This window comes from Carassius gibelio, chromosome A2, assembly GCF_023724105.1.
Source record: "Carassius gibelio isolate Cgi1373 ecotype wild population from Czech Republic chromosome A2, carGib1.2-hapl.c, whole genome shotgun sequence".
Classification (NCBI taxonomy): Eukaryota; Metazoa; Chordata; class Actinopteri; order Cypriniformes; family Cyprinidae; genus Carassius; species Carassius gibelio.
In genome coordinates this window covers 5,191,521-5,205,479 of record NC_068372.1, presented here as the reverse complement: position 1 = coordinate 5,205,479, position 13,959 = coordinate 5,191,521, and the positions used below count along the sequence as shown (strand labels likewise).

General features: G+C 36.8%; 1 protein-coding gene across 1 annotated transcript in view; it reads left to right on the top strand.

Annotated features, from left to right (window-relative positions):
* The first annotated feature begins 4,618 nt into the window (after positions 1-4,618).
* The window catches only part of LOC128024664 (parathyroid hormone/parathyroid hormone-related peptide receptor-like), an 80,922-nt gene continuing 71,581 nt past the window's right edge, over positions 4,619-13,959 (top strand). The window contains exon 1 of the mRNA XM_052610734.1: positions 4,619-5,596. Coding sequence (XP_052466694.1) covers positions 5,522-5,596 — 75 coding nt within the window. The 5' untranslated portion in view covers positions 4,619-5,521. The remainder of the gene's footprint in view (positions 5,597-13,959) is intronic.

Sequence of the window (13,959 nt, the reverse complement as noted above, 5' to 3'; positions counted from 1 at the left end):
TGTTTCAAATCAGGTTGTTGAGACCATTCTCCAGTCCAGAGCTCCTTCAAGGAGGAAACTGTATGTCCTGAGGTGAAACTCTTCACCTCATGGAGCAGAGACTGCCAGCTTGATCCTGTTAACTGCCCAGTCGGTACAGTTCAGGAGTTTCTACAAGCCAGGTTCTCTCCAGGGTTAACCCACTCCACCTTAAACGTTTACATGGCGGCCATTGCGGTCTACCATGTCCCCTTCGGTGGCCAATCAGTGGGTAGAAACCCCCTAGTGACACGTTTCCTCTGTGGTGCACTGAGGCTGAAGCCTCCAGTACGATCCTGTGTTCCCCCTGGGACTTGGTTGTGGTTTTAGAGGCCCTTTGTAAAGCTCCATTCAATATATTTCAGATAGACATCTGACCCTTAAGACTGCCTTGCTACTGGCTATTACTTCTCTAAAGAGAGTTTGAGATCTTCAGTTTGAGATCTTCAGTGGCCCCTACCTACCTCGACTTTGCACCTAGCACGGCCAAAGCGTTCGTTCTTATACCCTCGAGCGTGTTATGTTCCTAAAGTTCCCTCTGTCACGCCACAACCTATAGTGCTGCAGGCCTTCTGCCCACCTCCCTTTCGGGAGCCCGACCGGGAAAAGCTTAATTGTGTGTGTCCAGTTCGAGCGCTGGACACATACGTCAATTGCTCTGTCATTTCTTCGTCATCAGTTTGGAACCTAGGTGTGCTGTTTGATCGCAATCTTTCCTTAAAAAGCCACATTTCTACAAATTTGTAAAACTGCATTTTTCCAACTCAAAAATATATCTAAATTACGGCCTATGCTCTCAATGTCAAATGCAGAAATGTTAATCCATGCATTTATGACCTCAATGTTAGATTATTGTAATGCTTTATTGGGTAGTTCTGCACACTTAGTAAACAAACTACAGCTAGTCCAAAATGCAGCAGCAAGAGTTCTTACTAGAACCAGGAAGTATGACCATATTAGCCGGTTCTGTCAACACTGCACTGGCTCCCTATCAAACATCATATAGATTTTAAAATATTGCTCATTACTTATAAAGCCCTGAATGGTTTAGCACCTCAGTATTTGAATGAGCTCCTTTTACATTATAAAAATCTACATCCACTACATTCTCAAAACTCAATTTGATAATACCTAGAATATCAAAACCAACTGCGGGCGGCAGATCCTTTTCCTATTTAGCGCCTAAACTACCTAACATTGTTCGGGAGGAAGACACACTCTTGCAGTTTAAATCTAGATTAAAGACCGAACTCTTTAACCTGGCTTACACATAACATACTAATATGCTTTTAATATCCAAATCCATTAAAAGATTTTTAGGCTGCATTAATTACAGATACAGATCAAGTCTGTATCAGATCAGAGGGTCACTGCAGTCACCCGGATCCAGTATTCATCCAAACCAGATGGTGGATCAGCACCTTCAAAGGACCTCTATAGCCCTGAAAAACAGCAGAGACCAGGACAACTAGATCCCCAGATACAGATCCCCTGTAAAGACCTTGTCTAAGACGACCACAGAAAACAGATGATTCTTCTGCACAATCTGACTTTGCTGCAGCCTGGAATTGAACTACTGGTTTCGTCTGGTCAGAAGAGAACTCGCCCCCTGACTGAGCCTGGTTTCTCCCAAGGTTTTTTCTCCATTCTGTCACCGATGGAGTATTGGTTCCTTGCCGCTGTCACGTCTGGCTTGCTTAGTTGGGGACACTTCATTTACAGTGATATCGTTGACTTGTTTGCATAGATACTAATTAAACTGAACTGAGCAGCATGATAATATCATTGCATTCAATGATGAACTGACTTTAAATGTCATTTTACATTATTGACACACTGTTTTTCTAATTAATGTTGTTTAGTTGCTTTGACTCAATCTGTTTTATTCAAAGAGCTATATAAATAAAGGTGACTTGACTTGACGTCCACAGAGCTGCCCTGTGGAGAAAATCGGACCAATTGCTTGTGTGCTATGGTCCCCCCAAGAGGGGCTTTCCTGCATCTAAGCAGAACCTTAGTCACTGGATAGTTGAGGCTATCAACGTTACCTATGAGTCCTTTGGTCTTCACCCGCCTTTAGGAGTCAAGGCTCACTCTACACGGGGTATTGGGCCTCTAAGGCCTTCTTAGCAGCTGTGTCCATGCTGGACATCTGCAATACTGTGGGATGGCCCAAGCCCTCCAACTTTGTCAGATTTTACGATCTAGATATGTGAGCCACTCCTGGCTCTTCTGTTCTCTCACCTTAGCTGTGATCTTCGGATGCACAGTAGGGAGGGATTTGTCTGACGGTGTGGGCATATCATTCCCCATAGCGTTTCGACGCAGCGCGGTTTCCTGAAGAGGAACATCTCAAGGTTATGCATGTAACCATGGTTCCTCGACGGGAATGAGACGCTGCGTCTCGATGCCATACTCCCGTCACCCCTGCCAGTGTTTGCTTCTCTACCCGAAGCTGATGTCAGCTGCGCGGCACATGCATTTATAGCTTCCTGGTCGCTAAATCTCCCCGCCCGTGACGTCATGGCCCCTCCATTGGACAGATAGCACATGATATTCAGAGTTGCTCATGAAAAAGGTGTTCTCCATTGGATTTCAGCACAGCGTCTTGTTCCCTCAAGGAACCATAGTTACATGCGTAACATTGATACGTTTATTTTTTACTTACTTTAAAATGTATTAACATTTTAAATAAATATATATTTTTTATTCTACTTTCCTGTGTGACTGCAAAGAATTTAAATAAAAAAAACTAAATAATCATGACTGTGAACTTCAGAGTGACATAAACCTCAATCTTTCAAACCTCAACAATCTCAACAACAATCAATGAAACATTATTACAGGGATTACCTAAAATGCATTCCTCTCAAAAATACAGAATAATTTCAAAAATGAATAGCTCTCTCTACCTTAAAGAGGCTTAACACTACCATCATATAATACTCATCTGCTCCGCTCTGCAGCAGCATGCCATTGTTTGTTTTGCGCTTAGCAGGACTTGTGCTGTAGGTGGGTTTTAATGTTGCCAGATGGCAGGCAGAGATCAGAGGCTATCTGTTTCAATGAAAATATAGTGACTAATGGAGACTGTAATATCAACTACATTGATACAGGCTTTGAAATCTGTACTGTGTGTGTGTGGTGTGTATGACAGGAAAATGAAATTGCTGCCTGTCTTTAGATCATCACCACAGGGGTTTAGTCTCGCTGTGGAGGATTACAAGGAGGTGTTTCAGTAACATGTGGTGGAATGATGCCCATTCTTCTTGCACTGGACCTGCAAGGATACCATTTTTGAAAACGATAATGGCTAATTTGGTATGAAAACGTCCCAGTTTAAAACCACATTTAAGCATTGCTTCAAACATGACACCAATCCTCAGCAGAGGCAGATTAAGAGTGCAAAATACACTTTTAGAGGTTTTCAATCAGTTCTATGTAAATGCAACTCCCAAATTTAAGTACCAGTTGGTTATCATTTTGAAGGTGGGGGGGGACAGGATGAAGGAAAGAATGAAGGTAGGATTAAGCACCAAGTAATTTATTTTGAACAATCTATTCTAATATATTTTGGTTATACTTTATTTTAAGGTGTCACTGTTGCAATGTAATCATACATATAAGTACTGAATTATATTAATGAACTGCATGTAGCTACCCACTATGGTTAGAATTTGCACTTGGCTTGCATGTAATTTTGCATAATTAATTGTTATTATAATAGTAAGTACATGTAACGTGCAACAAAGACACCTTAAAATGAAGTGCTACTTATATATTTGTGTTTCTAAATATATATGTGAATGATAATGTCATAATTTGTAAAGAAAAAAGTGAAAAATGAAATGGTACAATTATGTTAAAAAGTGTATTGTCATGTAATATGCTTGGCACTTACTATTAGAAGTTTAATGTGTTTGACATAATATTGAGTTTTGAAACCACAAGCCCTTCCATATGTGTTCTGACAGATAACAGATTAATCTATTGATATCATAATATATACAAGTAATAGCCTACTTGTAGGTCTAGCTCATTTCCAGTAGGGCCAACGAACGTTACCTTAAGTTAAGAAAAAGAAGAAATATGCTAATATATTATTTTAGCCTTTAGCACTCATCTCGAAATGCAACTTATTCTCTTCATTCCAAGAAAAGGTGTTTGTCAAATAAAAGTATAAATAATAATAAAAATGCTTTTAAGCAAGGTGAGTAAATCAATATGTTATTGGCTAATAAGTGACTGTCTGTAAAGGAATGGATATAATGAAAAAGCAAATCTTAAAACCCTTGCTAAAAAACGGATTTCAGAAGCCAGCGCAAATTAAAATCCAAATTTTACCCAGCGTTGTATTTGCGGACCGCTAAGAAACACTCTCCTGCCAACATAAAGCACAGTACTGAAAGCGCAGTTTGTGCAAAAGAGGCGGGAAGCGCGAGTCGGGGTGTAATAAAACCCCAGAGAGCGCTAGCCAATCAAATCCCACGCTTTTTCCCCCTAAGCCAATCAAACTCCTTCACGCCTGTCAGCGATACCTTTGCTACTACACTCAGAGGCTCAGTGAGGGTTACCGACGGGTGCTGTCTGGAGCCTTTTTGTCAATGAGGACAACTCTAAACTTGCGTAAAAATGATCTTAAAAGCAACACTGGTTTTCTTCAGCGGCGACCTGACGTTAGTTGTGAAGTAAACGTAGGAATCTTTTTTTTTTTTTTTTTTTTTTTTAACAAATCCCATTAATTTGTCACAGTTACTTCGTCGCCTTAATGCAGCTGTCAGATTCACATCTGCTTCACAACTAAAGCGAACATTAGTGTAGTAATAGATAGAAACTTTACGTTTTATTATTATTATTTTTAAGTGCCCAACGAAACATGATGCATGCTTTCAGTTTACTACGAAGTGACATATTTCACTGAAGACAATATTTGCGCTTGAACTCTGTGCAGACGGTGTTGAACTGAATCGAAAAAGCCGAATATTTTCTTTAGTGTCTTCACTGTGTATCTCGGTCAGATTTACCACGTAGCTCCATCTTCGTCAAAACTGTTTAGCCGATACTTCTGCCGTTTTTGATGTCCTGAGAGAAAAAGGAGAGTTGAGCCTGATGAGGGACACCGCTTTATTGTGAAAACGAAATTTAAAGATCTAAAAATAAAGCGTCGGTTTCTACTCCACAAAGAATCATTTGAACTTCCTACCGCAGAAGGAGCAGGACATAAATAGTTCTGACATGTGGATTTAATTTCAGAAAAAAAGGCAGACAGATGCAGAGAAATAAAACGCGAGCGGGAGAGAGAGACTGGGAACAGTTTGAATCGAGCTGCAGATCTGTGACAAGGTAAAGCCGTGAGGAAATATTCATAATTTTACAAGCAAACGATGTAATGGGAGGGAAGCGGACAGCAGAGAAATGACTGGCTCTTTGACTGCGCTTTAACAGACGCAAACATCACAGAAATCCCATTCAAGCTCACATCAATTTGCGTGAAATTGTCGGGATGGGAGCCACGCTGATCGTGATCACTTTGGGTTTTGTCTTTTGCGGCACCTTGCTGAGTTTCGTCTATGGTTTGGTAAGTTTCTTTCTTTCTTTCTTTCTTTCTTTCTTTCTTTCTTTCTTTCTTTCTTTCTTTCTTTCTTTCTTTCTTTCTTTGTAATTAAATTAATGCCAATTTATTCGGTCTTCTTTTAAAGCGCTTACTGATACCTGACTTACCTTCTAACTCTTATTACTGAAGAGAGACGAACACAATGGTGATTTTTATTTTTTATATAGGCCTATATATATATATATTGGTTATGCTTAATGATTCATATAAACAACCTCAAACCAAAGACAGAGTCAATACAATATAAACCCAATTTACTGTTGAAAACTTGAGTGCAAGACCTCATGACACATCAACAAAACCTTATGATACTCACCCTCAGAATTCATCAGAGTGTGATGCAGAGCTAAATATATTAGGCTAGTTGTAGTATTAAGGCTTTATACATATTGTATGTGTATATATTCACAGCAGTGACTCTTTATGACTTGGTAGAGTGCCCTTATTAAATAAAAAAGGAACTCCTGATACAATGGTGATGGATGTTCACTCACAGTGAAGTGGCAGGTAAAGTATGTTGCTTTTTAAGAACTTCACATAGTCAGATGTGCACTGTATAATTAAAGCCACTCCGTGGTGAAAGCTGCAATTTGTCACAGCATGAACAGAAGGCTCTGCTTTGTTTCATTCTACAAGCAAGATCAATTACATGTCTACGCATCATCACTGTAAAGGCTATTTCATATTAACTAACACACAAGGCATCGACAGCAGAAGCATGGTCCAGTGCCTTGTGCGTCGCTATTCAAATATCTCTAGGAACTCCATTGCTTTTAGGTGCTTGCCTTATGCATCAGATGAAGGCCCTTGGGTTTGTGGGCCCCCAGCAAGATCCTAAAAAATGGGAACCACCAATAGTGACAGTATTAAAACTACATAACCACTATAAACATCACAAAATAAATTTACAAGAAATATGAATTAATAAGCATCAACATTAAGTCAAAATCTGTGTTAATGCATAAAGAATAATGTATATTTAATAAGTGTCTAACTGTTTTTAACCACCTTTTATCTCTAATTACCTAAAGTTCAGCTAAATGTGACAAAGAAATCACTCAAAGTACAAATACATCACATTAATATGAGGTCATAGTGTAATGTTGTAAAATAATTTTACTGTACGAATGATGGTTAAATTAGATTTTTGTCAATAGAGTGCTTGAAATTCCATGTCAGCCGCTCACATAAAAACACTTATTAATTTATTAATACATTGCCCAGATTATTCTTGAGAAAACAGTACAAGACTTTGCCAACTGAAGCACTGTTTCTGTCATCCAAAGAGTACTTTATACACAGAAAACATCTCAGATAGGCACAACGTAATGATTTTGTGCTTATTTTGTGCATTTACAACAACTTCAGTACGCTTTAGGAAAGTAAAAAAATCTGTGGATAGTAATATGGTATTATTCCATAAACCAGCGATGCTATGTGATATGAATGCAATTTAGCAGATTACGATGCATTTTACATTTCACTGTTTACTGCGCCTGTTTACGCTGTGTTTGTTGTCACTTGCAATTTAACCCATCTATCTTTTTTTTTTCTTTTGGTGACTGAAATATTATCTTGTAAGCTTTTTCTTCAAATTGTTTTTGGTTGTCACCATCATTGTGCTTTGCATTTTAAAAATACGAGGTCCTTGTCCAACTGCATGTTTTTTTGGTATGCTGGTGTGATGATCACAATTTGTCAATGGATGTCAAAGAATGTTTCCCCACAGGCCCCCCCAGGGAACCGACCTTCTGTATTGCCTGTAAAATTGAAAATCATACCCTAAATATTTATACAATTTTACACTCCATCTACTGCAAATACTGTACTGTATCAGTATATTGACACCAAAAGTTGAAAGTTACTAGTTTGTCAATATATTGATACCTAGGGGTAACTTTAGCATGTTAATAATAACACTACATGTGATTGACCGTGCTTCAGTTTTTGAGGCTTTGGGAGTGAGAACAGGTTGTGTGCAATCGTATGGATTGTGCATTTGATATTTCCAAACACATTTTCCAAAATTGCTGTAGCAGGTTTTTTAATCTTCAGAGGAGGCGTACATACAGTAATCTGGTCAACCATCAGATTTGCCATTTAAGGAAGCCACAGCTTAATTATGTTGGACTATGTTAGAATAAAAAAAAAAATGCTAGTTCAGATACTTTGGAATTGCTCCAAATTGCATTAGATGCTGTATGTGATAAGTAGAGCTTATTTGAAAAGTGCCTAGAAGTACTGTAAACAAACTGGATTTTTTCATTTACTGTAGATAATGTAAGTGGAGCTTGTTTTAGGGGGATTGTCAGGGTGTTTCTTTTTTGTTGCTAAGGTGCTACGAGTCCTTTTTAGGACATTGCTTTGCTAGGTGGTTGCTATTGGTGTTTTAAATGGTTGCTTAGTAGACCAAGTCTCTGTGTGTTTGCTATATATGGCTTTTTCTTTTTTTTTTTTCAAGAACCAGTGTGATTTTCTTCAGACCCAACTTTGCACTGGCTGCTTTACACGGATCTAACTTGTTGCTAAAATGTGATTTTGTAAAATATTAAGATATTTATACTACACTAACTCATTTATATTACACTGATTTTCCAGCAGGAACTTTCACTGATACTGTATTTTGTTGATCTTATAGTTATTTGCATGTATTGATATATTTTGGATATATTTTTAAGTACTGGTTTTGCAAAGCGAATCCATGTCTTTTCAACAGAATGATGTGTTATCTTAGATGCAACACACTGTTGTTAAATTAATTGCATTTCATTTCATTTCATTCACTGACTGATTAAATTAGTGATTGTAGACACCACTCTAGCACAACCAGTTCCAGCATGTATTCAGTGCATAACTGAAATCAAACAGTACTGTTCAGTATCATGATCAGTTGTCTCAGTGGAACGGTAACAGTGATCAAATGGCCAGAACTTCTGATATTTGACGATAAACTTCACAATTTCCTCCTTTGTGTGGAATCTACAATCGTCCAAGTGCATCATTCTGAATGCTCATGCAGCCCAGTTTTAAAGGGCAAACATCTAGTTGTGGATGCTCTTAAGGTGAACCACTCAGTTACAGTCACATTCAAACACAATTCTCAGTGGGTCACCCAGCATGCCTTGTTATACAAAATGTTGTCTGGATGGAGTGACTCACTATGTTCCTCCATTTATTAAAAAGGAAATTCAACTTTTCAGAAATCATGGCATGCAACTAATGCCTGGCGTATGACTGAGTTGTCATTCAGCTGCATGCATATTTGTTCACAGAACAACAGTCAGGACACTATACTCTGTTGTCATTGAGACAAATATTGTGACCTAACACCCAGGATTCTTATTTAGCCAAAATGTCAGTAATAAAGGATCATGATGCATTTTTACTCAATGCATGAGGTGAGATGAATGTAATTATGAATGTAATTAATTATTATAATTAAATGTAATTATAGTCGATCAGTGAACATGCAGGTGTAGGAGCAAATCTCAGAATTCATAACTCACTAAGTGAATCTAACTGTAGCTGTGTAATGGTAAAGCTATTTAGAGTTAAAATATGGCTACTTTTGGTGCACAAGAAAATAATAATAAAAATCAAATTTTTTATATTAAATATAGGCAAGAACGATACAGTATTTATATATGATTCCACCATTTCAGCTTATCTTTGAACTGTACAACTGTTCTTTTAAAGAATAATAAACCAAAAAATGAGAATTCAGTCATCATTTATCCACCTTCAAGTTGTTTGAAACCTGTATGACTTTCTTTCTTCTGTTGAACACAGAAGGAGATATTTTAAAGAATGGTGGAAACCAAAAAGTTGCTGGTAGCCATTGACTCCTATAGAAAACTATACTATTGAAGTCAGAGGATGCCAGCAACTGATTGAGCCGCTATCTCAAACACTGCTGAGGGAAATATAGCATTTCATTTATCCAACGGCTAACGATAGACATTATTTAGTCACATAACATGAAAATTAAGTTGAGTGACTATGTCCAAAAATATCATTTGAATTAGTTGTTACATATAATGGTAAATAATTTAAACCTATGCCTTGTAAAATTCTATATTTGGTAAGACCAGACAGAGGTTTTCATTTTCCAGCATTTCTCTGATTCTCTGTCAAGTTAAAAGGAGTTTATCTTTGAAAAACACATCTTGAGATTGCTGCATTGTTTCATTCTATTGCTTTTCATCTCATATCCTGTCTGGATGGTCTTATTCCAATACTGTGCATAAATAATAAAGGTCAATGCCTGAGCTGCAAGTCGCGATGAAACGGAAGTAGCAACAGATTGTGAAGTGCATCGGAGTGTAACAAATTAAAAGAAAATAAAAATAAATGTAAGGCGGGTTTTTTTCTTTTCTCCCTATCACCAGAGAGAATGAATGAATGAGTAAATAAATTAATAAATCACCATTTGCATGGATTAATTGTTTTAAATAAGAGCAATAACATGCACTTAAAAAATTGATAGAGTAAATTTTAATTTCATGCCAAATTTAATAAACTACGATACTGAAAATACCGTGGCACTTCATGTGCACATAATAATCATAATATTGGGATAACATCCAGCTCTTGTATGATTTATGTATCAATATATATATATATATTATATATATATATATTTCATATAATTCCATACTCATTCTAGTATAATCAACTTTAGATTCGATTCTGTGTTAGGTTAATTTGATCTAACCGAACTTAATTATTTATTAATTATTAATTACTGACAGCTTAAAATGAGTGCTTCATGCTGGCAGATAAATCTATCCTAGGAATTTGACTGAAGCTGAATGCCTTATTTGGAACAGCACGGATAATGACTTCAAAATGAACTGCAAAATCAAAAGAATAATAGAAAAAATATTCTGTAGATGCAGTCACTCCTTGTTCATGCTGAATAACAGAAAAGCCTGATAAAGAGCTAAAATTACTATGGCATGAGCGTATAAAGTGAATTGAGTGTAAACTCAATTAAAATATCAAACAGCCATGTTGCAGTTTCTAATTTGCAGCAAGTATGTGAAGTTGCTAAATAATCAGATATGTTGCATGCTGATTTCCTACAATGGCTTTCTTGAAGAAGTCCTGTAGCTAATGTGCAGGCAAAGCCTCGTTCATTAAAGTGAACACATTAGGACATCCTCCGCATCAGCTTTTCAGTCATTTGTCAGCGTTTGCACCATAGTGTGTCATCAAATCTGATAATCTGATGATAAACTGGTCAACTATTTGAGTGCTGGCACAAATGTATTTTCTGTTATATGTTATATGAATTAAACTTAGAACAACAGAGGATTGGAAATGTTTTCAGTGTGTTTTACATCACTTTCAAAAGCTAAATTTTTCAGTGGTATTCAAAGAGCGGTGGGCACAACTTTTAATTTTCTTATTGTATTAGTAAATGTTGAACTTAACGTTAACTATAGAATAAAAGCTGTTCATGTTAACTAATATTACTAATAAACTAATGTTAACAAATGAAACCGTACTGTAAAGTGTTACCCAGAATTGAATTTTAAAATGGACTTTTCATTTAGTTTGTACAGAATGTGACATTGTAACAGATACAGATACCAGCTTCACTACACACATTAAACTGCCCTGTTATTTTGTTTTTAAAACTGAAGCACATGTGCTGAGAATGTGTTGTACCCGAAGAAGTATGCCTTTATTTTTAATTAAGTTAAATGATTAATTGATTTGTACTTTCTTCTTCAAAAGAGGGTTTTGAGATAAATGCAAGAAGGAAAAATTTAAAACATCAGCATATTATTGGACACACCAGCAGTCGCAATAAAAAAAAAAAAAAATCTAACATTTGCATTTGTTAAATGAAAAGAATAAGTCATGCTGTGGTATTGTTTTTTTTTAAACCACCATTTGAATGAATGCATTAGCTTTGAAGCCACTGTGCCGTTTCAAAACCTTTTTACACAACAGAAGTCAATGCACTTTTTATGTTTCATCTTTAGTCTTTTCACTCATAAGTGTCTTATACAGTATGCAGAACAGATTCAAAAAATGTTACCTCCCATACATTTGACCTTCAGGAAGATTTCCCACTGATTGACCCTTCCATTTGTGCATCTATTACTAGGTACAAATTATCATGATTGTAATCAGACTTTTTCCCCCTCCTGAATGCATGCCTTGTAACCGAGTAAGCACTTGATGGGAGAAAACTGTGTGTCTGTTGTAAAGTAATGGTGTTTGTCATGATGCATAGCTTCAATTGCATTTAGCAGGACACTTTTAGGACACTGTGCCATTGTAGGCAGTTGAATCTTGGCATATCTGTGTAGTGATGAACTAACTGTTATTAAACAGGTCTCCTGTACACTCCCACCATCCTCCATTGGTCAGACAAACAGAAACTCCTGCCTCAAACTCTCACCATTGGTTGAGCCAATGTTCAGTGTTGGACTGGTCGGATGGTCAAACAAACTGAGCAATGTTTTGAAAGCACCGCAGTCAGGAAATCAGCCTACCAATGGCTCATTTATAACTGATGCTACATATTAAACTGGGATAGGACAGAGTATTTCTTGATATAGCAGCTTCATGACATTCTATAATTTCTCCTCTTAACTCTTTCCCTGCAAACATTTTTTTTTTATTTATTAAAGTTGGCAGCCATACAATACAATATTTTGAATTTCTGAATATTCAATATGTTACAAAAGAAAGAACAGAGGCTCTGCTTTTTGAGATTACTCTCGGCATCATAGAGTCATGGAGTCCAAACTCGATTCGGAAATGCTGAACTTTCAACCAAGCATTCATGTATACCTTAATACATGTTAGTATACATTGTTGTGTCACAAACAGCATTCAATACGTGTATACAGTACAATACATCAGGCCTAAGAAACACTGCCTGTGATTGGGGATCACTGCATGGTAATGCTTCCATTGGGTTTAAAGGGAGTTTTGAAGGTTGCTATCCTCTCTGCCTTCAACACATTATAACCAAGAACACAACAAGAAGACTAATATCTGTGAGCACTAAGCTTACACCCACTAAGGAGTCAACATTCCTAAAAATGTCTTGCTATGGATAAAAGTAACTGGAAAGAAATATAGCTCAATTGAAAGTGCTATATTTCTTTCTGGATGATAGAGACAATTAGAGAAATATTCCAAATTTGCACAGCGCTTATTGGCAGCAGTTCATGACTCAGATCTCATAACTCTCGTGTTAATAGTTAAGGCCTCAGTTTCACTAGCGTGGCAAGGCAATACGATGGCAGTATTTGACTCAGGAAAATGTTGTTTACTTGACTTCCCTTGACCTTTGCAAGGATTTTCCCCCCACGTTTTCCACTCAAAGAATGTTGGAGTGTAAGTAACTCAATGCCAGTTTTACAGCAAACTAAATAGGTGACACAGCTAGCACAAATATTTCAACGAGAAGCATTTTGCCTGTCAGAGTTTTGGATGGAGTCCATGATGTGCTGAGCCATGAGTAAAGGGACTCATGCATTTCGTTTATGCATTATATACTGATGTCTCCATGCTGGCTACTGATACTGATTTTTTTTGGGCATCCAGTTTATAGCCAGTTTATAGTGAATAATGAAAATCTATCAAAAATATTTGAGGAAATTATAGTAGACTGAAAACTTACAGACAGAATGTTTTCTCAGGCAGTTAGTAAAAGTCAAATCCATTCTGACATACAGAAGTGAAGTGCAATGTTGTGTTTCATTTTAGACACAATATTGTCAATTGCAATTGTTGACATTTTTCTGTATTTTCTGTGTTTTCTTTTTTATTGGAAAGCTGTTTGGTTCACCTTGAGTGTTGGGCTGTATAAACAAATTTTGACTGATTGAGTGATTGTCTGTTTTTGATAAATTTTGCCATTGAAAGTAGCTCTAAACAAAGCCACAGCAGAATGTGTATATTTAGAGTATCACATCATAAAAAAAATCACACACAAACAATTCTAATTGCAGTGTAAATGCATTCATGCCACCTCTGAAGAGTCTTTGTAAATATACCTGAACGCCACTTAAAAGCCCAAGTATACTTTTTTATGCATATGCAACCATAAACGCACAATCATAGTCCATTTGAGGTGTCCGCAAATGCTGGAGGTCTATACATGCTCTAAAAAGTTTAATCTTTGTGTATGCGCCATTTTTTCTCACAAGTTATGACTGATAAAAATGTCTTTGTACTCTTTAAACTAAATCATAACTCATAACTATTTCACACAAGCACTTGTCAATACAGCTATGTGTTGTTGTTGCAGTCTGCACTATTTTGTTGTTGTTCCGTTTTTTAGTGTTGCCACCTTGTGG